This window comes from Fusarium poae, chromosome 1 (genome assembly GCF_019609905.1).
Source record: "Fusarium poae strain DAOMC 252244 chromosome 1, whole genome shotgun sequence".
Taxonomy (NCBI): Eukaryota; Fungi; Ascomycota; class Sordariomycetes; order Hypocreales; family Nectriaceae; genus Fusarium; species Fusarium poae.
The window spans coordinates 1,593,091-1,618,430 of record NC_058399.1 but is presented as its reverse complement, the minus strand read 5'-3'; the positions used below and the strand labels follow the sequence as shown (position 1 = coordinate 1,618,430).

The 25,340-nt window shown below is 49.0% G+C and overlaps 5 protein-coding genes across 5 annotated transcripts; 3 read left to right on the top strand and 2 right to left on the bottom strand.

The window, feature by feature from the left end:
• Positions 1 to 145: 145 nt before the first annotated feature.
• Positions 146 to 1,873, bottom strand: FPOAC1_000553 (uncharacterized protein; the record flags this gene model as incomplete). The annotated part of the gene is made up of 1 exon (XM_044845166.1): positions 146 to 1,873. The coding sequence occupies one exon, from the start codon at positions 1,871 to 1,873 to the stop codon at positions 146 to 148; it is 1,728 nt and encodes a 575-aa protein (XP_044711082.1).
• Positions 1,874 to 6,963: 5,090 nt separating this feature from the next.
• Positions 6,964 to 9,884, top strand: FPOAC1_000552 (uncharacterized protein; the record flags this gene model as incomplete). Its single annotated transcript, XM_044845165.1, has 7 exons — positions 6,964 to 6,966; positions 7,199 to 7,661; positions 7,745 to 8,403; positions 8,501 to 9,370; positions 9,445 to 9,487; positions 9,543 to 9,698; positions 9,781 to 9,884. The coding sequence occupies 7 exons, from the start codon at positions 6,964 to 6,966 to the stop codon at positions 9,882 to 9,884; spliced, it is 2,298 nt and encodes a 765-aa protein (XP_044711081.1).
• Positions 9,885 to 13,322: 3,438 nt separating this feature from the next.
• On the top strand, positions 13,323 to 14,677 carry FPOAC1_000551 (uncharacterized protein; the record flags this gene model as incomplete). Its single annotated transcript, XM_044845164.1, has 5 exons — positions 13,323 to 13,545; positions 13,603 to 13,833; positions 13,889 to 13,956; positions 14,007 to 14,176; positions 14,233 to 14,677. The coding sequence occupies 5 exons, from the start codon at positions 13,323 to 13,325 to the stop codon at positions 14,675 to 14,677; spliced, it is 1,137 nt and encodes a 378-aa protein (XP_044711080.1).
• Positions 14,678 to 17,401: 2,724 nt separating this feature from the next.
• FPOAC1_000550 (uncharacterized protein) lies at positions 17,402 to 19,438 on the top strand (the record flags this gene model as incomplete). The annotated part of the gene is made up of 6 exons (XM_044845163.1): positions 17,402 to 18,134; positions 18,192 to 18,259; positions 18,312 to 18,373; positions 18,421 to 18,563; positions 18,618 to 18,823; positions 18,872 to 19,438. 6 exons carry the CDS (start codon positions 17,402 to 17,404, stop codon positions 19,436 to 19,438), a joined length of 1,779 nt encoding a protein of 592 aa, XP_044711079.1.
• Positions 19,439 to 19,996: 558 nt separating this feature from the next.
• FPOAC1_000549 (uncharacterized protein) lies at positions 19,997 to 21,671 on the bottom strand (the record flags this gene model as incomplete). The annotated part of the gene is made up of 3 exons (XM_044845162.1): positions 19,997 to 20,544; positions 20,599 to 21,522; positions 21,602 to 21,671. The coding sequence occupies 3 exons, from the start codon at positions 21,669 to 21,671 to the stop codon at positions 19,997 to 19,999; spliced, it is 1,542 nt and encodes a 513-aa protein (XP_044711078.1).
• Positions 21,672 to 25,340: the final 3,669 nt, after the last annotated feature.

Here is a 25,340-nt window from a genome sequence, read left to right as displayed (position 1 = left end):
CAATCCCAAGTGACAACTTGACTAAACCATATTCGTAGACCGCGTAAGTGTTGGCGAAAGCCTCCTTTAATCAATCTTGTGGCATACGTAAACTCTTCGGCCGGCTTTCAGTGAAATGAGAGTCCCCAGTTGCAGCTAAACTCCGTCAAAACTTGAATCCAGCCTCGTCACGAAAAGCCTCGAGTTCCGCAAGAACCTCCTTCAGACTGGGTCGATCGTAGAAATTCTCTTTCCAGTCACCCCTCTTCATGCCTTCGATTCTTTGTCTCAGCCACTCCTCCGATGCATCAATCTCTGCCGACCACCAAGTCTTTGCAGTCTGTTGTACATCTTCAGGGGTTGACAGCCCCGTTTTCTCAAGTTCGCGGAGCACGAGTTGGTTTCTCTCCCTGACGATCCACCGACTAAGACCAGACCGCCTTCCACGCGTGCATCGGTTGATCAGCCGCTGCATGGCTCCAGGAGTTTTTGTGTATCCTGGGAACTCAACCAGCGGCTCCCATCTGTATGAAAGCCAGACCGCGGCTCTTTGGGGAGCGCTATTCCCTTCAAAGATGCACCACAATACTCGACCAAGCATATACACCTCGCACGCCTCCTGTTCTTTTGGAGTGAGGCAAGCCCATGGAACGTTGTAGCCTTGAGAAGGCCATTTATACTCCTCCCTGTCACCCATGGCCTCCCAATCTGGTAGCATTTCAGACAAGAGGTTTGAGTATTTCTCGCTGACTTCTGTTGGAATCTCTTCATCAATCGCAAGAAGTCTCACATATTCAAGTGCGTTGACCTCTGGGGCCGCAAACTCACACCAGACACCACGCTGCTCAAAGTCAACCATTACGGCGTCCCGAGAAGCTGAAAGTACGATGTTGTCTAGTCTGAGATCGGGGTAGAACATATTGGTAGTCGCACGAAGGTGCACCAGTGCCGACGCAAGTTGCATGGCCCACTTTGTCTCATCGGCCAACGATACCATGTTGTGAAGCTTGAGAAAGGGGATCAGATCACGTAGACTGCCATGGATATGGTATTCCAGCGTGAACCCGACAACGGCTACTTTCCCACCAAAGCCACATTGCTTTGTAACAAGGTGGACTGGGCGAGAAACAATGTTCGGGTGCGATGGAATGGTGAGAAGCTGCCTTAGCTCGTGATAAAGGTACTTGGTGTAACTGGTAAGAGCCTTGAAAATCCACGTCTTTCCTTCGATCTCCACAAGACATACACTGTCGTGCAGCTGTGAGACGTATACTACATTATCGAGATCGACCGTGGAAGGTAGTTCAACATCACTCCCCCAGGCAGCCTGAAGTGAGGATACAGACCAAAGTTGACGTTCAAGATAATGAGTTGGAGCAATGATGATCTCCGCATCAGCGACATTCTTAGGCATGTTTTTGAGCACAATCCTGGAGCCATAGGGAATCTTTTTGAAGATTCCAACAGGGTCCTTCTGGCATGATGTCCAATATTGCAAGATGCGGAGTACATGCTGAGTGATGCCGAGATGCGCAATACGTCTCGCACTCGTGGTATGAAATGCCACATCGACGTCAAGAGCTTGTCGAAGTTCAGACGAAAGTTTTGATGGCTCGGGGATAAAAACATCTACCCGCATCGGTGGCATAGAATCGATAAACAAAGGCACAGCGTAGAACTGGCTTCCGAAGGCAGTGCAGCCATCGATTCTCCAGGAAGGCCGCTTCAACGGGCTGAGGCTGTCGATACGATTCTTGGGATTCAGGACCGAGTCTTCCCAGCCAACTGGCTGGTCGTCCCGTGCCACTGATTCCACATCAAGGCTGGGTGGAAGATCCGAGAAAGCTGCAGTAGGGTGGATAACATCATGAATAGATTCCTGGCTCAACTCCATGATATGGGCCAATGTCGTGCTTGACGTAGAAAACCAGTAAGATACAGCTCGAAATCAACGGAGCGCAATGGTGTGCGCCAAAGAGGTATTAAGCAGTGCACAATGTCTTGGATGTCGCCCGACACGAAGAGTCAGTTTGCAGATGAGGGGTTTCAGTCTCGGATGCAAGGGGACTGGTCAAACAATTGTTGTCAACGGTTCGTTGAGCTACAAGCAAAGCAGTCGAGACGGATTCAAAACGAGGCGTGGCTTGACTCGCGATGAAATTCTACTGAGCGAAGATGTGAGCGTGTCACGGGTGAACAATGTTGCTGAGAGAATGATCGTTGTTGTGTGACAATATCAGACCGACATGGATGGCACCCAGATTGGCGATTTTAAGGTGCTGGCTTTGACTCAATAGCCGTGCTTCTGGGTCTTTTGATCACATGATCGAAGGATTGGGAGCTTGCCTGTTGGCTACTCTTGTGAAACCGAGGATGACAAGAACGGTGACGGCGGCGGTGACGGATCACAAACTCGTTCCTGTCTGGCGAAGCGCAAGCAACACCGAAGGCTCGTTCGCGATGGCGATTGCCTACTGCTTTGAAACTTCAATGGCAAGATCCATTTTTCTTAACTTAGTTTCGCGCTTGACGTAGGTTTCCTAAGGCTCCACCTTCCAAAGGTAGGGTACCTGAAAATCAAGCACCCGCCCGCCTCGAGATATAACAAAAAAAGCATCCATGTTAGTAGGTACTCTAGTCTGATACAGAGCCAGCCCAGGCAGGTATCCGTAAGCAATGGAAGGTAAGATCAGCCTGCCCCGTTCAGCAGATTGACTGTCCTGCACCCATCCGGCCGAAATTATCATCGCCATCGCTATTGCCAATACCTCAATCCTTGTTATAGATTCTCCGCCAGTGCTTGCTACTGCGTGTTTCCGGGAGCGAGGCTGTAGTATTTTATATCGCAAAGGCTGGACGCGGCAAATGGGCTCGACGGATTGTATTGTTCAGTATTATCCATGTTGTATACGGTCTGTCGCGATTGTTGATGCTGAGTCAATGTGCACCGTTCAAAGATCATCGATGCAACCTGAAGTGAACTAGTCAGAAGATAAATTATCCTACAATCAGTTTGGGGTTTCTCTCGAACTAAAAAGAAAATAATCCAAGATATAGGACGGGGAATGGTGCACAATAAGGGATTTTATTGTAGGATGACGACTCGGTCAAGTTGTGTAGAATCCACAAAGAATGCAAGTGTGAAGATATCAAGCGGGGAGAAGCGGTTTTGCAACGAGCTTTCAGAGGAAGCCAGAGTCGAGGGGCATTGATGAAACGAGCCCATTGTGACGTCGACTTCAACAACTATGCCTGCCTGCCTTTAGGCCAAGGAGCTGGTACATCAAACACTGGTTTATTGAGCTGGTCACTTGGACGGACTCTCGACTGGTTGAAAAACCTTAGGCTCCAAGCGGACAAATCTGCTTTGGGTATATCACTCAGAAGATCTGAAAGCTCAGAGACAACCAGGGTTCACATGAGACATAGTGCCCTGATAGCCAGCCAAGGCTCGTACTAGGCGCCTAGGATGGTCCGGGAGCCGTGGATTGTCGTCAATATCGTAAGTTCCATAACGAATACCGTTTGCTTCTTCGCTTCCGCAGACGAATGCCGGCGTCTGGCCCTCAATTGTCAGCGTGGGGGAATACCGAAGTTTTGGTAACAAGGGCTCCTGGCAGACCGGTGAGCAGTCACATTCCCATTCCCGAAATACCGACCATTTGGATCACAGACATTAGAAACGTCATCTGCACTAACAAGCGTGCTTTAAAGCAAACCGCGCTCCGATATTTTGATTTCTGACAAAAGGCAGTGTTAACCGACACCGAACTGGGAGAGGCGCATCGGAGAGCGATTGTTGATGCAACATCCAATATTGCCCTGGCCACAAACTGCATATTGTTTCGATCGGCCGAGGAGATTTTCGCAGTACGCAAAGCTGACACTTGCATATTCTAGGATCGAGCCCGCGGGGCTCCCGACTGGCCGCTTTTATTCGTTCTGTTGCTGTTGCGTTACCATACCATAAGACAGGAATTATAAACGACGCTTAGAGCTATCGGCCGGTGTGGAGCAGGGTGTCTTAGACAAGTGGTCGGCAGCCGCTTGCATGGTTGAAGAGAAGACGAGGTTGAGTGAAAGACTTGGCTAAACTGCAAGCAAAGTAGACCTCGCATCGTGTAACCATTTCTTGGCTAGGTATGGTAAGACGTGCATGCTATGGTTGGGTAAACGTAGAGGTCCGTCAAGAAGCTCCATTGGCATCTATTCGACAGACACCGGTTCGATTTAGGGGCACGGGAAGACCCGTCGATTGAGACTAGTTAGGCTAGTGGTAGAGAAGGGGTTCCTTCCATGTGGCATCCATGTTCATTTCTAGATCCGCTAAGGTGAAAGAGTTTGTTCATATTGGCGCTTAAGGTAGTCTAGAGGAGTTGAAGAGGTTGGTTACTGGATCCGATCAAGACTCGAGATCGCTCCGGTCTGCAGTGTAGGGCAGGTACTAAGTTTGGATACGAAAGTCGTGTTTGGCTCTTTCCATCTCGAGTGGAGGCCAAGTCAACAGCCACCTACCTTCCCGCTTCCTTCCGTAGACCGTTGAGGGCTTGTACTAACGCAAAGCAAAATTACCACACATCCGTTGAGGGAAGGCGCAACCGCCACTTGAGTCTAACTTCCAATCACGGGATATCACCATGACACCTCCTGCCATTCTGATGAAAGCCCAGTGATTGTTTATGCAACATGCATCCTTTGCCATCCATCTTCCAGACCGACGTCACAGGCTGGATATCGTCAGGAACGTCCATATGTGTTCTTTGGAAGCCCTGCGCTTCCATGAGAGAAGAGGAAACATTTAACCACAGCCCGACAAAGAGGGAGATATGCAGATACCGCCACTAATTTCCTCTCATGCATCCAATGCAAGCAAACCCATCAACCAACTGATTGCCTCGACACTTTCATCATGCAGAACCTTTGACCAGGCCGGTGGCAGGGCAGGGCATCATGCCCACAACTCACATCGTGCCGTTAGTGCGGCTAGCGTGTGCCCAGCTCCAGCATCCTATACACACCTAGCTCTTTCGTAAGAAACTCGCAACGATAACAGCACACAAACCGACGTCGATCGGTCCGATGTCCAGTTCCAATATCCGGCTGTGAACAATGGTGATTTTTTCGTCTCACCGGTCGCTGCCCCTGTTTCTTCCTCGTACCAACCAGAACGTTTGCGTGACGATAGCACACAAAAGTCTTATCACATGGTCTAAACCTGACGGCGCTCAAGTCACAGTTCTCGACTCGAGTTATCTAGCTGTGTTATCTGTCATCACTTGTCAGCCTTAGTTCACTTGATAGGTAAAGCACCAACTGAGAAAAATTGGAACTAAACCCGGAGATTTGTAGGTTTACGATGCATTTTTTGCATCTGGGGGGCAACGGGTGTTGGTAAACAAGACCAGAGGACTGGTTGTCCATAGTCGTCTTCTGAGGTGCCATTGCATTTCTTTATACACTGGGACGCATGTCTCTGCAGTCGCTCTCGCAGAACTCTCGACGCTGGTCTCGGAATAGTAAATTGACGAAACAAATCCTTTCCTCGAACCTGCTTGGCATTTTAGGATAAGTACTTTTGAGAACTTCTGCTAGATTGCGGAGTTGATGATGTACCTCTTACCTGGGGTGCAATACCCGGGCGGGCTGGCGTTGCGAGACCTTGTAGGAGAAAAAGCAATTTGAGGATAGCACATCCAATCCTAGCTGAGCGGTTGTGCAGCCATGACCTACATTGGTCAGCCCCATGTTAATCACATGGGCATTCTAATGCACGAATTAACCGTTGTCATGTTCAGGCAGGCTCTTTGGTTATGCGTGCCATGGAACAATGGAGCGATCCGAAGATTCGACTGATTAGGCGGATTAAGTCCACAGTCAGACCACCCTTTCTGATTTCCAGCAAAGCTTTCAACCTGTCGACAATACTTTTGTTTTACTCACGCATATCAGAGCTTTTTCGACTATTCTACACCAGATTGGGACTCCAGGCACACTGAACCGGTAGGGCGGGTAATATCCCAAAAAATCTCTGCCCTCGCGCACTACAATCAGGAGGCCCCTGCTACGCCCATGGTACCCCTCAGACCGGTCAAAAACTGCTCAGCACGAGGCCATGTAGACGCCGTCCTCACCGAGTCCACTTTCCTCTCTCACAGACTCGTTCATCATCGCCATTCCCAGCAGACCGTCGAGCCGTTGCTTGAATCGCTCAACGCCCAGTCACTACAGCCACCACACCGCCAGCCGCAGACTTGCTCAGCCCGCATCCCGCATCGGTCGTCATCCATACGATCGCGGCCGCAGGCATATCGTTCTGAGTTTGCTCAACGTACCGTCCGGTGCTAGCACCCAGCACCACCGGTTGTCAGCTCCACGTTCTGTTACCAGTACTACAACAACCTAATCCGCCTTGTCCTAAAGGCGTGAATTGGGCGGACAAGGCTCCACGTCTTGTCCCAGTGGTACCTACTGTGCTCACATTTGAAGCTTTCCAGTACGGCTGGAGCAGCACACCAATATCTTATCAAACCCAAGGAGCCTCAACCATCTGATTGGGCTCATTGAACAGCCCCTACTTATCCTTTCTCAGCCTATCTTCCCCGGATTCTTCGCCTCCCTCATCGCATTATTCCCTTCTCCCGACCGCCTGGGTGCCTTTCTCTCGGTCGTTGTCGTCTGGGCTCCGGTCATCGCTGGCGCTCCACTCGGCGCACTACGGGGGTTCGAACGTCAAGTGCTCCGGTGATGGCTTTCGTGGCACCTTAGCCTACTACCACACTCCCCCCTCTTTCCACCCCGGCGTCGCTCGATTTTGACCACTGTATTCGAAGTCCAAACCGGGCAAGCTAGTTTCTCCTTTGTCATTGCCTGTATTTCGTCGACTTTGATCCCCGCGTGGCGGTACCTTGACTTTTGTTCTGCTCTTACTACTGCTGCTACTAGGCCGTCTTGTTCCACACCCTGTCCTGTCTCACTGCAGCCATTATGGTAAGAGTTTCTCTCCCCGGTTGGCGGCAAGCTGCATGGAGTTATATCATCGATTCCCCGTCTCATCGGTTTCTTTGGATGGCCCCTGCGGCTGTTGCCAATCACCCCGTTCCCTCTTGTCGCCGCCCCATCGTGGCTCTCGTGCCATGACTCCCGACAAGCATCTTCTCCTTGATCTTGCCCCAGGCCCCTCCATCATACCTAAATGTGCGGTGAATTGATTTTTCTATAGAATCCGCATTATTCTTCTAAAACCAAGAGGCCTCTCCTCGAACTAGGGGTTGACGATCCTTCTTCTTCAATATCTTTCACCCCTCCTGTGGATCCCACTTATAACATCCTACCATATGAGATTCACCAAAGCCTTGACCAAATTGCAAGCTTCTATGGAGTAGCTTCCGGTTATCAAATACATCAACTACTTGATCAAGTGCATTGTAGAAAGAGAAGAAGAGTCGACCCGTCGATCCCAATGGCGCCCGAGCATGGATCAACCTCCTCCCAAGGACCTCTGATGAAGCTTCCAGTATCAGACCCTTACGATCCGCGCCATGACCAGTATGGGACCCCGTCAGGTTGGGACGGGTGTGCTCAAACTTCCATGTCATCTTCAACTTCACCACTAGCCAGACGCATGGCCGACCTCACCTTGTTCCTCTGCCCTTGTTGCGGCTGGGATTCAAGACAATCGGACGGTAAGTGATTGCTATCCCTCATCCCGACTCACCTTCGGCACGCCATGATGTGCTTTAGATCATTGCTCACATCAACACGACAGGCTACCAACAGCTGTCGAGTGCCGCGCCTGTGGTCTCGAGTCCAGATGCGCCATATGTAGCAGAAAAACAACCATCCATGACAATGCCATCTTCTGAGGCATATGATAATACTGTTCTGAGTACTGGGCCACAGCCAAGCTATCACTACCAGCAGCCCGAACTGAATGTTGCGCCTCTTGTCACTTTCCCTCTGATTCCTGACCAAACACCGTTAGCTGAGCCTTTGATGAGTGACACTGGCCCAACTCAGCAACCTCTTCTATCAGGAGGGGATTTCTATCCTGGCCAAGTTTTCAAGGATGAAGCACCGCTGGAAACCCCAGTCATGATGAACAACCAACACCTCTTGTCTAAAAACTTTTCACAAGTTGAATATAACTCCAGCCCGAATCTTATTGACACGACAGCCCTTACTCACCATGGCCTTGTCCCTACCGATAACGTTTCCCAATATGGCATGCTTGTCAATGGGCAGAATGGCGAAGAGACAGTGCAGAATGGCTGGTCTCTCGTTGATCAACATCCTAACTTTGAGATCCTACTTCCTAACCAACGAGGAGGAAAGCGAGGCCCATTCAAAGATCCTAATCTCCGTGAACAAACTGCTCAAACCCGAAAAATTGGTTCATGCATCAGATGCAGGATGCAAAGAATACGCGTAAGTGTCGTAACCCCAACCGCTTCGTGTTTGTAAAAGTTGATGCTTTTGCCATCATGAGCTGGGCCATGAGTGGATTACTAACAGTGTGGTGTAGTGTGAAAACAACCCAGAGGAGGAGGGAGGTCCATGCTTGACCTGCAAGAAGGTCTCCAACTCGAGGGCAGGGCGCTTTCCGTGTCTCAGATACAAGATCACGGATATCCGACTCTTTAAGCCCGGCCAAGTTCCTGGGTACGAATGGACGCGAAGATGGACCAATAACATTTCGGATCCAATACAGAGTTGGGCGACTGAAGAGCCGAGAACTATTTATCTCTCCGGGGGGCTTTCAAACAAGTTCGTCAAGGTCAAGGTCCAACGGTTTATTCCCCAAGCTGGTGACAAGCTGGAGCGTACATGGGATTACAAGGGAATCAAGAAGTCGGTGACAATCCCTCCGTATGCAATGGTGAACCTCGAAGAAGTAAAAGCTGAGTACCTGAACCACATCGAGAGCACCATGCAGGACGCTTTCACCAAGCTGCTTGGACCACCTGAAGGCCTCCTCTTCCGAACCTACCTGCGGGCATGGAAGATTTTCAAGGACCCATCCACGTCGCCCGAGTGCGCCGACCTGATCCATCAGACTTTGTTGTTATGGATGTCGATTCGGTTGACAACCAGATCGAGCTTCATTGTTGGGGAAGAGACGTTGGGTATGAAGAGGAATATTCTGGACGAAACCAATCCCAATCACGGCAATATTCCCCTTCCACCAGTTCTTGGAGCCCAGATGGATCTTATTCTGATCCATCACATCCAGACCAGATTGCGAAGAGAGCTTCTAGACAAATTGCAGAAGATGATGTCCAAGAATAAGCAAAGCACGTGGTTGGTTACGTACCTTGTGATCTTTATCCTTCTACACAACACAGCGCTCATTACAGCGCACGACGCTGGATATGCAAAGAAGCACGGTATGAAGGTAAGATACTCAAGCAAGACACAAGTGGCGTGTAATGGAAGAGAAATAGTTGCTGATCATGGGTGCATTCGTAGCGGCGTTTTGCGCGTGAGGAGAAGGTAAAAGAATATCATCTAGGTATGATGCCATTCTCTTTTTTGTTGTAGCACTTGCTGATTGAGGACGTGAAAAGGGGCCAATATTTTACTTGCGCATTTTCACTACTGCAACAAGGGCATTTACCCGTTTTCCGAGGATTGCAAAGACCAAGATCTGCGAACTCTTGCGGGTCTTGATGAGGAGAAGATCAAGTTTGTGCACAACACAAGCAATCTAGCCAAGCGATACGGTAAGTTTTCCATTGACTGACTTGATGGTCTTGCCGTCGTGTTGTTTTTGTGCTAGGGAAATTCACTGACGTTATGATTCAGCATTGCAATGGGAGAAGCTTCGGAAATCAGCTGTGTACGAGCATGATTACTTCTTCGTCAGCCAATTGTTTGAGACCAATTGGCAGCCTCGAACAACAATATGACGGTGTGTTTGATCGACAGGGGAACTTGTAGTTGTTTCGCCTTGGGCGTTCCGCCCGTAGGAGGTATTGTGATCTTGCATGATGTGATAAATGCTGTACTTGCAGCGAGGACATGGGGAGTGAGACTGTACACACGTTGGAGAGGGCAGGGTATATAGCGGGGGAGACGACGAATCACGGCCGGTAACGACAATGATGATAACGATAATGCTGGCGGAATCTTCGGATTGGTTTGGTTATTAAAAGGCGGTCAATGGTGGGCGAAGGTATAGAGAAAGAATTGAATTGGTTTGGTAATTCTGGGACGTGACTGGATTGGATGGATTGTTTGGGGGAATGAAGATAGCCAAAAGATCGATCGTTCTTGTTAAGGTCTCACTAGACGGCCCGGCACATGGACCGGTTTGCGTTATCGGAGAGACGGACGTCCAGCGGAAGAGACGGAAAGGATTATAGGTGGCGTTGTAACGCAACACACTGCGCGTAACAAGATGCAATATGGGCCGGAAAGGAGGTGACGTTGTGAAGAGGAAGATAGGTCGAAGAGACCAAGGAGCGTGCTCGGCCCCCTACAGAAAGAGGCGAGCGTTACTGACCGAGCGTCGAGCGATGACGGGTCGCTGCGTTTTGACGGATGGCTTGTGCAGTGTTGCACGTAAACACGAGGCGGATTGAAGGTTTATATGAGCCCAAGCTGCCTGGGGATTGGGCATGACGGGACAGGTGCCGGACGGGCCGGGCCTGGTCGGCGGCGCCTGGAAGGAATCCGGACCACAGAACTATTGTGATATGCTTTGTTCTAGTGTGGTCTTGTTGGCTTCGGTTTGCCAAGATCAACCCGGGTTGTCTGTTGGTGTAGCACGATGTTCTGTTGGTGTTGTGTACCGATCGGCTCGGGAAGCAAGAAATGAGGGAGGGAAAGGATAGGAGAGGGGGATGGTCCAGCGAACAAAGAAATTGAAAAAGAATGAATTGGCAGGGGAAGGAGAAGAAGAAATCAAATGAATTGCGCATACATAATTGCATTGCATTAGTAGTTGTCCCTTGCTTTTTGCCCTGCCTACCAGCGTGGCCTGGCCTTTGAGTTTGGTTAGATGCCCATGCGTTCGTTGGGTTAGCCCAATTGTTTTGCTACGGGGAATGGTTGCTAGGGCCCGAGACACTGAGGCTACTAAAGCGGGTGGGAAGCACATAGTTCCCCCCAACCAATGACGTTAGAGAATACAACAGGTAAGTTTGAACTACATATGTCTAGAGGATTATCGTTTGATTGACTGCCGAGTTTTTGGTCTGACTACTAACCACTTGAAAGAGACTTGGGATATTACGAAGTGCATCATGCGAAAGAGAGCAAGTGGCAGGCTGACGAAGTGTCAGGTAGCCACAGGTTAGTAGCCTGAATACTAGCCCAGGGCGCCAATGCGGACCGCAGACAGCTGAGAGAACTATTTTCTAAACGGCACCTAAATTAAACAAAAAGTCGACTATTCACGCGTTCCTGGATATGAAGTAGTCTAGTGTCGTAGGCTTGCAAGGGAGCGGTAACACGAAGCGGATCATCACGCCCTGAGCGTTCCCTCGTGCTACGTAGGTTTCCAATGGATTGCACTGTACTGGAGTTCGTGAGTCTCTTAGTTGGTGTTTGCTTTTTTTTTCTTTCTAAAAACACCAATTTGTGCCAACCCATGCTAGCACCGAACCCAACCGCAAGCTCCTCCTATTTTTCCAGATACCTTTCTTTTCTTTTGCCTTTCTTTCCTTCTTTTTGGACCCATCTCATCCGTCGAGGGGGGGCTTGACCGTTTTCTCGAGGAATGAGAGAACCCGCCCTTGGTTACAGTATTCTCGTCCCATCTCATTTCATCTCGTCTCATCTCGTCTCCTGTTTCTTGGTTCACTCCATTCATCGATTTCCCTTGCACTGTGCCCAGTGCACGTACGCATTCATCAAGGTTAACTGCCTACTAATGTAGAGTTAATGCTGCTACCCAGGCCTTTGAGCAACCAGTTACAAGCGAAGTAGGCACAAATGCCGTAACGGAACCAGCGGTATAGCCTTTTCCAATTTGCTTCGTCTGCTCTTGCCACTCCCCCATTCATGAGGTAACTTGATAGGCAATGTTACTTACCTATCTGCTGCCTATAACATCCAGACTGAACCTGGCAGTCTGGGTACCAGGTAGAGAGCCCTTCCATGGGTACCATGATGTACCCCAGGTAACGCTATGGAAATACCGACCGCCTAGTTCAGCCAAGCCATGGCAGACAAGCGCCCACCCGCGATGCTGGGTTCGCAGCCCCATGTCTCCCGCAGCGTATCTGCAACCTTCCACGAGTGAGCACGGGTAGGCATGCAGCCGATCGACCGGCTACTCAAGCAGGTACGGAGTACCCAGTCTAAGACTCTCAACAAACCCCTGTTCGAGGCTATCTGAGGTAGTTGTTACTGGACGTTGAGTACCTACCTAGGTATGACCTGGAAAGATACGAAACCATTGTGACCGGGAAATAGAAGAAATTTTCTCAAGACTTCTATTGTCCTCGTCATCGAAAAATATTAAATTAACGGAAACAAAGGAAGGGGGATGTTGCAAGTAGGTAGCCGTGCCGTGTCGTTTCGTATCCTCTCAACTTGAGCCGCCTGAGATGTTCAGATCGTTAGTACAAACTATTCTGTAGCAAGGGCCATCATGTATTCTCCATACACTCCAGAAAAGCTATAATAAACTAGCATCCACTGCTAGTCTAAACGGTGATCTATCCACATCAACCTCAACCTTGAGCTCATCCCCAGTCTGTGTACATCACGAGGTCATACTCGGTTCCATTTACCGTCTTTCCTGTAAACTACTTATACGGCAGTATCTGTCGATATCTCCTGCCCTTTATTGTTCACTATCACCACCTATCTCACCTATCTACTAATCTGCCTCCTGTGCTCCTTACTACTTTCGTTACAAACGGTTCACGTACCTTCCTTTACATCTTCTCGGCTGTAAGTTGCGCTTTCCTTTCGAGGAGTTGAGGGTTTCGAAACGCCCCCAACGTCACTTCTTTGCACTTGCCACGATAGTCATCAACGTTCCTTTTTGTTATGTGATCACCTCCTTCCTTGCTGCCCATCAAATCTAGTCAACCAAGACATTTAAACAAGCACCTCGCTCTCCGGTTTCATTCCTCAATCTCTTCCCATTCATCACTCTTATACCCCATCCATCCATACCTACTACAATCCCCAATATCCATCGTCTTTGATATCAACTTTCATTCTACCTTTTGTCTTACACACTAGCCAGACACCAGCCCGTGCCCATTCCCCGATCGTCTACACTGCTTGTTTCCTCGCCCGTTGAACAGTCCGGCTTATACAAACAGTTCAATACCGAGACGTCCTCCACATAGAATCACTATCAATCATCCTCTTCAGGAACCACTATCATGACATCTTTCATGCCTAGGCCCGAACGGGCCGCCGTTGAACTAGCTCCTTGTGCCACCCGCGTGGTAGATGCACCGGCTGGGATCCCCCAAGGATGGCCCAAAGCACTTCATGTGCCTATGGCATGGTCCGGTACTCAGTTCAAAGATGAATCGGAGTACATCTTGACTTTGACCGAGTCGCAAATACAGGAAGCCGAAATGGCTCTACAGAACTTCAAAGGTACGTTCCTTGAGCCTCCCCTTTTGTGGCGCCCGGGATGTGGCTTACACTAAATAGCATTGGGACTTGATGGGGATTGTGTTTCCCGAGACAATTTCCCCCTTCCCACTTTGGGGCCACTCTTGGATCGAGTTCGCCAAGACGTCCATCAAGGCAAGGGCTTCGGCGTCATTCGTGGCCTGGATCCGCAGAAGTACTCGGTCGAGGACCTGACCGTGCTATATCTCGGCATTCAGTCGTACATCGCCAGCTGTCACGGCCGACAGGACCGAAAAGGCAACATGCTTGGTAAGTGTTCACAAACAGGCATTCTTTGTCCTTGACTTTACTAATCTGTTTTCAGTTCACATTGTTGCCGACAATTCTTCCAAGCTCAAGGCCGGCCATCATCGTCATTCCACCTCCCCCATTGTTAGTACATGCACCTGCCATCAATACAATCACGCTAACTTGCATTCCAGACTTTCCACAATGAGGAAGCCGGCGACATCGTGAGCTGGCTCACTCGAAACACAGCCGTTTCAGGAGGCAAATGCATCATCGCATCGGCATACACTGTCTACAATGTGCTTGCCGCCAGTCGCCCTGACATGATCCGCACACTGTCTCGCTCTGACTGGCCGTTCGCCCTGTAAGTTATGTCAATCACATACGAAGAGCAGATCAACTGACTTGTTGCTGGGATAGGCCCCGCTTCCAATGCCGCCCTATTCTCTTCCACCACGATGGAAGGGTGATTATGAACTTTGGGCGAGTGGCCCTGACAGGGAACGCGGTTCACCCACGGTCCAGCAATCTCCCCACTATTACTCCACGCCAGATGGAAGCTTTGGACTCCATCGAGAACATTGCCAAAGCGACTCAATTGGAGATCAGCACCCGGCCAGGTGACATGCACTTCATCAACAACCTCACAGTCTTACATCGTCGTGAAGGTTTTGTCAATGGTGAAGCTGCTTCGGAGCGTCGTCACTTGGTGCGCATGAGACTTCGCGACAACGAATTGGGATGGGAGCTTCCCATGGACCTGAGACGGGAGTGGTCTGATGCTTTCAACGAGGACGCCCCCAAGATCTGGCACATTGAACCCATGCCAGATGGCTTCTTTCCCCTCAGATCTCAGGCCAATTGAGGTTGGGCTTGCGACCAACACAATTGTGGGGAGTATAGAGAATGTATACACATACATCGCAACTCGTCAAAACATGACGAGGTTATCGAACGCTTGTCGGTATTGGAATAAAGGCGCACAAGAAAGGCAAGGGGTAATATGGGGGTAATGGAAGCGGCGCTAAAAGTTATGCTACAAGGTCATCATTCGGGTGTTGAGTATGTTTTTATTTGGTGTCACGGTCGGTGAAAAGCAACGGACATTGTTTTCTTGTCTTTGGGGCGAACCTGGCTATTGGTATCTGCTTTACGTTGGCAACGGACAAAGGGCAAAGGAGAAGTAATAGCTTTATCAGAAGTCTGTATTAGTTAAACAAATCCCTATGAATAGGTGAATACATGGAGTCGCATGCAAAGATCGATGGATGTTCAGGAATCAGGAGCTGTCAAATGTGAGATCTAATAAGTAACAGGGGTAAAGTAAATCAGCCCCAATGCGACCCAGCTGGCGCATGGGTCGACCCATGTTGGCTCCAACTTGGCTCATATCAAAAGTGTCAGGTGTTTACGGATCTGCGCCCGCGAATATTGTCATAGGTCTACACAGAGTGCATGGGAGCAACTTTACGATCGGCAAAGGAGCGTCGAGATGGCCCAGGGCGAAACTTGCCTAAGCAATGACATGTCATGTTTTGGGAAACCGGCCAGTATCGATGAGACAGACTCAGAACGGCGATGAGATTAGAGACATGCGAGAAGTGATAAGGTGTCAAGTCAATTGTCTACCCCTAGCCACAATCAGGTCAGGCGAGAATGGGGATGAGGATGAGGCTGGCGGAAAGTTGGCAGGGGCATGAGCTGGAGCTGGAGCTTGGGGCTGGAGCTGCAGTTGGGACGTTGGGGTCTACGTTGCAATAATGATAGATTGGTGATCATGGTGTGGTGACAGGGATAATGGCTTGCAAGGGTATGTTTGGTGGTAACCAATCCGAGAGGCTACCATCGGAAAAGATGTGGCTTCTGTCGATGGAAGTTGGGTGACACAAGATGAACGTTGGCAAGGGTTTCAGATGCAAAGATGCATTAGGTGGAGGGAGATATGGAATGACGGATGAATGACTTGTCCAAGTATTAATATAAAATGCATTGAGTTTCAGATGATTGGTCGAGTTATGATAATGAGACAGCAGATACGATGAAACCATTGGACAAGGGACGAGATTTGAATCGAAACCATTGGTGTCAGAGTTGCACTTTTGGGCAGTCGTTATTTACCTGCATGAACTTTACTGAAAGGCCAAGTATACTATGCAGCAGCAAGGAAGAAGCGAACTGGAAGAAAAGCCCCATGGAAATCGACCTGGTTATACTTTTGCTTTTTGAAAGAACTTGCGTTATGTTACTTGCTTTGTATCTCGCCGTTGTCTCTCATGATCCCTCCCTGTCCAATAGTTGCTTCTTTCTTCACTTTCACCTGGCACGAGACGAGGGTCTCTCTTTTCTCGAAACCAACTCTATCACTGCACTGTGCTATAAAACTGTTACTGAAGCGGGCAGATAATGGCGGTCAAGATCAAGGTTATGGTCGATGACGAGGGGACAAGACGATTTATGATGATCCAAGGGAGAGTGGCGCGGCCGCTGTCAAATGTTCCAAGGCATCGTCAAAACGACGAGTCGATGGGGAAACGGGACGATATAAGACATTTTCTCTTATCAAACAACAAATTGTAGTCTGCGGAGCAACTCCAGGCTATCAATTGTGGCTTGATACCTAACAGCGAGCAAGTTTCACAAGGAGAAATTACGAAAAATGTGAACATAATGAGAGCATTGTTTAGACAGCGTATATTTATAACAATGTTAAAATAGAAATTGTAATATATCAAAATGACGAGGCGACAAGTATATACCTGGAAGCTGGTGGAGAGAAGAGATAACTGCTGTACCTGGTTTGAATGCCTGCTGGAGAAACGAAACAGTCCCGCCTTACCTGAAAGATGGTCACGAGAACTGCGGTACTGGCACTGGCACTGGCGGCTGCGCCTGGAACGTTAAGCGAGCTCCACTAATACGTTATGTCTGAGCACAGTAATCGTACAGTGTGCATATCCAAGGTTCGTCTCACCGGTTCCAACGCCTGGCAGGTACGCTAGAACAAGTCTCTCGTTAGCGTCACGAGCAGCTGGAGATCATGGCCCCAACAGACTTGGTCCCTGTCTTGCTAAGGCAAGGCACCTGTGGAAGCTTTAGGCTCAGGTATGCTTGCAAGGGGTGCACAGTGCTGGGAAGAGAACCCAATTGGCCACCTTCTCCTTACCTCACTCCTTCTTCGTTCGTACTGCACGTCCCCTTCCCACTTCCCCCAATCTCAAACGCGCAGGGGATCGGTTTTCGAGGCTTCCATCTTCCAATCTTGAAAGAAGCATCATCAATCAGCATCAAACTCCAATCCTAATCGAGCCGCATCACGAGTTGACGCATCTCGGACCCATTCTTTTTTTCTTCTTCCACTCCTTCTGCCCTTTCCTCTAATTTCCAGGGCCTGGATTTCAGCATTGTTTCACTGTCGGTCTGCTACTGTTAAGTCAACTCTACAGTATCTTGCCTCCACTGTGTCAAAGGGGTACATCACTCGTAACCTATGCTGGTCGTAGAGGGCGTCAATTGAGACAAGCACAGCGATTACCACGCATCGCACCGCAGCTCAGTACTTTCATCACAAACGCCCCGGCCTCGTCTCATTATGGCCGCAGCTTCAGGGTTACTCAAGGGAAAGGTTGGTTCTGGTTCCGCAGGATACCAGCCAGTTTATCAAGATGAAGGCGATGGACACGATGAGGGTCACCCGGCACCCCACGTCCAGCCAGTCGCTCCCCGGGGGCCAACGCGAACCTACCGCAATATGGTGGTTATTCTCTCAGGCCTTGTCGTCATCCTCATGGCTATGAACCTCTACCTGAGTCTTCCTTTAGCTTTTAGTTCCGGCTCCGGCTCGTGTCCGGATGACCCACCCCGAGTGCCCCAGTATTTCCAAATATCGCCGAACCTATGGCCCGGTGTGACGGAAACTGGCAAGCCGGCTTTCATGGCCCAGACTCGCGTCTTCGAGCCTACGGCTACTTTTGTCCCCAATGATCCGCTGCAGACCTCCATCCCGATCGAGGGCATGAAAGAGGGTAACCGAAGCATCTTCCAGATGATGGGTTACCTAAGTCCCTATTCTCCCTCTACCGGCTTCGGTGTTGATGAATATCCTATTCCCCCAGGTGCAGAGATTGTTCAAGTACAGATGCTGTCCCGTCATGGTGCCCGTTACCCAACCCCTGGTGCAAATGTTGCGACCCTTGGTGAACGTCTTGCGAATGCTTCAGCAAGTCTCAAGACCACCGGAGCCTTGGAGTTCCTCAACGATTGGAAGTATGAGCTCGGCAAGGCTATCCTAGTGCCGAGGGGCCGTCAGGAGCTTTTCGAGTCCGGTAAGAGATGACGAATCTAGGATTGCAGCGTGGATGCCAGTTAACATTGGATCACAGGTATCTTGCACAGCTACATGTATGGCAGCTTGTACAACCCCCAGAGCAAGCTCATTGTCAGAACCACCGTATGTTATGTTATATATGATTATTATGTATCGATGAGCTAACTCTGCACAGACACAAGACCGTATGCTCAAGTCTGCTGAGAACTGGATGGCTGGATTCTTCGGTCTCGAGTGGTAAGTCATGTCCCCTGAAACAACTTACAGAATGCTGATACCAGCAGGGCCAACAATGCTACCATTGAAGTCATAATTGAAGCCCCTGGCTTCAACAACTCACTCGCCGGCAGTCTCAATTGCCCTAACGTAAACAAGGCGGATTACGTGACCCCTGTGGCGGCATGGTATGAAAAGTACTTGAAGGATGGTATGTCACAAAAGAAGACGATAACTCCGAGATAAATTCTGACAGATCATACAGCGACGGATCGGTTCAATAACGTGACCGAAGGCTTTACTTGGACTGCAGCGGACGTTTGGGCTGCACAGAATATGTGTCCTTACGAGACTGTCGCCTATGGCTTCAGCAGATTCTGCGACCTCTTCACCTATGAGGAGTGGGAGCACTTTGGCTACTCGATCGACCTGGGATTTTCTTCCGGAGCCGGGTTCCAGAGTCCTATCGGTGTACGTACATCCTTCCACTTATACGGACGTTGCTGACCGTGTATACAGAGAGCAACCGGTCTTGGTTACCAGCAAGAGGTTATTGCACGCCTCAAGAACCACACCCTTGGTTACTCTGGCTCCCAAATCAACACCACTCTGGATGGCATGACAGAGACATTCCCTCTGAACCAAAGCCTCTACTTTGACTTCTCTCACGACACCAACATCATCTCTATTCTGACAGCTTTCGGTTTCCGCCAGTTCGCCGAAGATCTCCCCACCGACAAGTACCCCGATGGCCACGAATTTGTCGTCTCCAAGATTACACCTTTCGGTGCCCGTCTTGATATCGAAATCATCAAGGCACCCCAGCCTGTCTCGCCGGATAGGGATGGCTACCAGGAAGGCAAGGAGACCAAGTACATCCATTTTGTGCTCAACCAGCGGACTTTGCCCCTGGGCAAGAGTTTCCCAGAGTGCGATGTCAACCGTAAGGATGGTTGGTGTGAGCTTGACACGTTCCTTGAGGTTCAGGACAAGATGGCCGAAAAGGCACAGTTTGATTACTCTTGTTTTGGTGATTACTCAGCGCCGCCGTACGGTAAAGTTACGGATGGAGTGCCACCATCATAAACCATATTGTGCCATTTAAAGGGGAAACATATAGGACCACGTAAGATATAAGATATCATTTAAGTTTTGTAGATGGACACGATACCATTGAGTTATGGACTGGTCATTTATTTATCTTGTCATGGCAGCTAGTATAGCCCAGAATTGATAGATACTCCACGATATTTTAATGTTTATGCTTTCTGGTAGAAGAAACAAATCTTCGTGCAAGATGCATTTCAATCGCAATGTTCACAATGCACTCAAGAGTCATATATGAAGAAGTAATCTGATTTGGTGACTATCTGTAATATCAGATTGCACGATTATATGTACGTATCCAATGACCTGTGTCGCTTTTCCCAAGGCATACACATCTACCGCCGGGTATTCAAAACAATAAAGGCATATACGTCGACGAGTAGATCAATCCGTAACGCCGCTGCCTGCTACTCCCAGTATCCCAAAATAAAACAAAAAAAAACAACAAGAGAAGTTACTCTTGTAACAAATAAAACCCTCTATATCAAAACAAACAAGGCTAACTGGCTCGCAAATACAAGGTCGCAAATCGCAACTCTAAGCATGCTTCTCGTTGATGACCGCGTCGGGCGCGACAACATCCGGTGTGTTGAGAGAAGGAGTCTTGCGGGCGTCATCTGACTCGCTGGGGTTCATCATGGACTGGTGCTCATGGATACCATGAGTGGGCTCAAGGACGTCACCATCCTCTGCGGGCTCACCACGGTGGGGGCTCCAGGCAAGGAAGTCTCGGCGAACCTCGACGTAATCGTAGGAGAACTCGCCATGCTGGTCATCGTCCATACCAAGAAGTTCGGCCTCCTCGGAAGCACGGAGCTTGAGACCAGGGATGAGGTCAATGATCTTGGCAATGATGGCAGACATGACAAAGGCGTAGGCAGAAGCACCAACAATGGCAGCGATTTGCCAGCCAATGACAACGTAATTGCCATCCATGAAACCACCAATGGCACCAGTGTTGACGCCGTCGAGGCCGATGATGGAGCCGCGAGCGAAGAAAGCGTTGAAGATGAGACCGACGATACCGCCGACACCGTGCTCAGCGAAGACATCGAGAGAGTCGTCAATTCGGATGAGAAACTTGACTGTAAGATATGGTTAGTCGCTGTGGTACAATATGTATTGATGAGTTGACTTACCCTTAGTGGCAAAGTTACAGGCGACACCAGCAACAACACCGAGAATGATACTGGCCCAGGGGTCGAGGAAACCAGAAGCAGGAGTAGCGGCAACAAGACCGGAGATGGTACCAGAACACCAGCCGACCATGGACCACTTGCGGGCCAGGCGGAAATCGAGAATGCACCAGGTCATGGCGGCGAACATGGCAGTGAGGCAAGAGTTCCAGCAAGCCATCACAGCACGGAGGTTGGCACCGAAGGAAGAGCCACCGTTGAAGCCAAGCCAGCCAAACCAGAGGAAGATGGTGCCGAGAGTGATGAGCGAGATGTTGTGAGGGCGGAAGTTCATCATCATCTTCTCGTTACGGCGGCCGAGAACCCAGGAGTAGGCAAGAGCGGACATACCAGAGCCAATCTCGACGGGAACACCACCGGCGTAGTCGAGAACACCGTTGACGAAACCCCAACCATTGGGGTTCCAGACCCAGTAGGCGAGAGGGCAGTAAACGAGAGTGGCCCAGAAGAAGATGAAGACCATGCTAGGAATGACACGGCCTCGCTCAGCGACAGCACCAATGGTAAGAGCAGCAGTGACAGCGCAGAACATCATCTGGTAGAAAGAATATAGAAGAGCTGGGATCAGAGCCGATCCGACCGAAGGAGCACCCCAAACGTGTCTGAGACCGAAGTGCTTGAGATCGCCGATGAAAGGGTTGTTGGAAGTTGTGGAAAAGGCGAGAGAGAAACCCCAGAAATACCACTGGAAGACGATGACGGAAAAGGACATCATGACGACCCAGAGCATAGAAAGAGCTGACTTTCTTCGAGCAAGACCGGAGTAGAGAAAGGCGATGCCGGGAACCATGAGAAGGACGAGACAGGCTGAGACGAGGATGAAGGCCTGGTCACCAGATTGGTACCATTGGTTGAGGTTTTCGGTAGCTAGGGGGGAATCATGTTAGTGTTTGCTTTGCAGTGGCATCACGGCTTCGTGATTCTATTATCGTAAGTGAAAACATACTGGAATCACCACCAAGCTCCTCGTTGGTGCCATTGAAGGGCGTTGGGGGTCCGGGGACAACGTAAGACATGTTGGATTATCGTATATCAGGTGTCGTCGGGTTTCGGTTCGTATATTCAGATGATGTTTGATAGTGAAAAATGTCGAGAAGATGAGGGTCGATGAGATTGAAGTAGTCCTTCTCGGTTCGGCTGGTGAAGAAGGTATAATCCAGTGAGTGATAAGAGGGAGACCGGATGAGGAAGGAAAGTTCCACCAATTCTAGGAAGGTATGGAAGTAACCTAGTTGGAATAGAAAACGGAACTGGATATGGAGAATAGAGACGAGGAGAGAGGGAGAGAGAAGGGATCTGAGACGGGGAAAGACTTTAATATATTTGTTCGACGTGGGTTAGTTATAATATCAACCGTATCTAGAGTAGACATCCTAGGCCCATTCTCCACGAGCCAAAAAGAAAAAAAAGTGCGCCATGGGATGGGATGGGATGGGATGGGGGGGCAGTCCAATCTGCTGCAGATCTTGCTTGTACCCAAGATAGAGGCGCGATACATTGGATTCGAGACAATAGATAGCAGCTGGGCTGGGCTGGGGGAGGGAGATAGAGATTAGCTAGAGACAGGGCATGTCATGGGCATGGCATGGCATCCCATGGACAAGCCGCATAGATAGCACGGTACGTACTAGCACTTCAGCATTTCACAGGGCTGTACAGCACCTGTTTAGTCGCTGTGATACCGCCAACAGTTGATCTGACTCCCGCTAGATACAGCGCGTAGTAACCAAATGGACTCATAAAATTGATATCTTTATCGGTACGTACCGAGTTGTTGATAGAGATAAAGATAGCGACAGGTACAGTACCGACCCTAGCTTCTTCAACGCTTATACTCGTTGGGTAAAGCGTCTACTATGTCGACTCCTCTTTGAGCGCCGTTCTCGGCTGGTTCCTGGGATTCCCAGATCGGAGGAACACCCCTGCCCTGTCTTTGGTGTCTTGTCTTGTCTTGTCTTGTCTTGCCGGACAGAGTCCGTTCGTAGAAGACGCCTTTGGAGAGTTGCATGAAGAAAGAAGGAAGCTTATTCTGCATAAAGACTCATTCATTCGTTTATATAAATATACTCACATAAAAATAAATACAAATATAAATAAAGTCACACAGATAATCCTTCAATGTCTGGTGTAATGCCCCGTACGACCAATTTACTATTGAATGGGGGCTGTCTTCTTGGGCATCAGCACAAAACAAGGGTGTGCATGAAAACCTGAATACTTCAATTCATTGGATCAAGAGAACCTGGGGACAGAGAATGAGGAAATCCTCCTCCGAAGAAAAAAAGACGGGAATTAAAACGCGATTTCTCCCCCCCCTGGAGCGACCTGGGGTTTCGTTTGGCACACGCCATTGACGTGCGATATCATGGAGACAGAAAAAGCGTGGGGTTTTCTGGTCCCCAAGACAAGGCCTTGTCGTGCTTTGACAGATTGTTTGCTGTTTGAGCATCAAAGATTATCGGGGAACAGAAAGAACAGGGTTGTGTCTGTGTCTGCTCTGTACCTAATCAAGGTAACAATAAATCTCAAACTTTGTCACTGGGCAGGCATGGATAAGAAAACTCAAGTCGGATCATGTACCTAGATAGACAAGGCGCCGAAATTTGAATGCTCACTACTGTGATTAAAACTGAAAAACTGCTCTGATGATGTAGGTTATGTTACCTCGCCGTTGTCGGTTCACCATGTCCGGTTTCTCGCCATCATGACGATGAAAATTGTTCTACTATAACCAAATAGTTAAAAAACGAGTGGATCAAACAAGAATAAAACGGGCATCTTGATCGGAAACTACTGTAATCGTGTTGCTGATCGTCGTCCGTAAATGCGGAGAGGAAACCCAACAAGAGACCAGGGATGGAGGGGGAGACTAAACTGTAAAGATTATTCCATTACGACGGGCAATGTGTAAAGACGTTTGATTGCATTACTACCTTGAAACTCCATACCATGCCATGTGCTTGCATACATCCTCATATCAGACCAGATTGATTTGGGCTTCAGCTTCAGCTCCAGCTCCAGCTCCAGCTCGAGGGATGCAATGAATCTTTTCTGAACAGACCATTCTGGCTGAGGCGATAGCTAGATAGATTGCCTTTTCAGCTCTGTCTCTGTCGTAGGTAATGCATCTCTGTAAGATATCGAAATCATCTTAGTAACAGACTTGGCGAGATATCAAGACAAGAGCATGCAACCACCACCATCGCTTGGCTTCTTGGCCATCATGACCTACCTACACACTTCAGCTCTCACCAGGAACACGGGTTTCATTCTGAAGCAAAAGCAAAATGTAGCTCCAGTCAACTTTGTTTTTATTGATTGAATGATCTGTCTCACATGTGAAGAAGAACGCCACTGTCTTGTGCGCATCATCTTGTTTATTTTGCTGTAGTGAATCACATTCGCTGGCGTCATCCAGATAAGAGAATTTGATGCCTGTCATTGGCCCCCAGGTCTCGGGAGCCGTCCTAAACGAGCCGTCGAGGACGTCTGAGGTGCAGCTCTCTTCGATGTGAGCTTTTACTTTAATTTAGTTTCTTATCAGAACAAGATGATTGCTGTCGTTGGTTTTTTGTGGGGGGGAGGCTGTGGCATTCTCGGTATAGTGCCGTAACCACTAGAAAGAAAAGGTACGTATCCTGAATTCGTGTGAGTAAAAGAGTTGTTTAATGAGAACATGGGTCGATTGCTAAAATCATGGACACATAATAATTCACTGACCAATCATGCGTCTCTAGTCTTTCAAAGCTAGCCGGGCATGCAAATCCGAACAAGTACCTTTTTATTTGTTTTTTGAAACATCATCTCAATGATTGATTGATTGTTATCAAGCTGAAATGTGAATATATCCAGCTGTATTTCTGTATACAGAGTACCCAAGCAGTCATCATGCAACGAATCCAACCCCCATGCCTTTCTTATTTTGTTTCTTATTTTAATTCTTATTCTGTACCCAAGAACCCAATCGCATTTCAAAGTCGATCAGCTTACAGTGAGTGACACAGCACGATACTCAGCTTACATCTTTATAAATCTTGGCGGTTGCCCTGCATCTGCATCGTGGGTGTGAAAGCTTGGCTTGGCTCCCTTGTATTCCGGGGCATCCCGGCACATCGGGAGGCGGATCCTCTCTTCCGTACCGTTAATTCGGACGTATTTTGGGGCCGCTCCGAATTTGATGCCGGCACTTTGAAGAGTCCAAAACTCGGCTTTAACACGGGTATCTCGGTGAGGCCGTTCATTAAGAATATCAATATCCATGACACTTTCCACTAGTAGTGAGCCTCATTTTCGGAAGTTGATACTTTCTCTTCAGCAAGGCTCCCTCATCGAAATATCTTCTTCTTCATGACGTCTCCCGTAAACTGCCAGGACTTCAATGTTCAGCATCTATCCCCAGGTTTTAACTTTAACCTATCCAATCACACTCACTCTTTACAGCTTGATCAGACATGATTTTCTCCGTCTTATCTGCCCTTGCAGCATCTCAACCAATCAAGACTCGGCCTATCATCAAATCAACACAAATTGCACTTGGTCATGTCCTAGACTCTGCCAGCTCCCTCCCACACGCCCTTTGCCTACTAAAGTAGCTATCTTTACTACTGTCACTCCTCTTCTAGAAGACTTTCTACGTCTTGTCCTTCTCCCCGGAACGGATTGCGGGGTGGCTCTGCCTCGTCCCG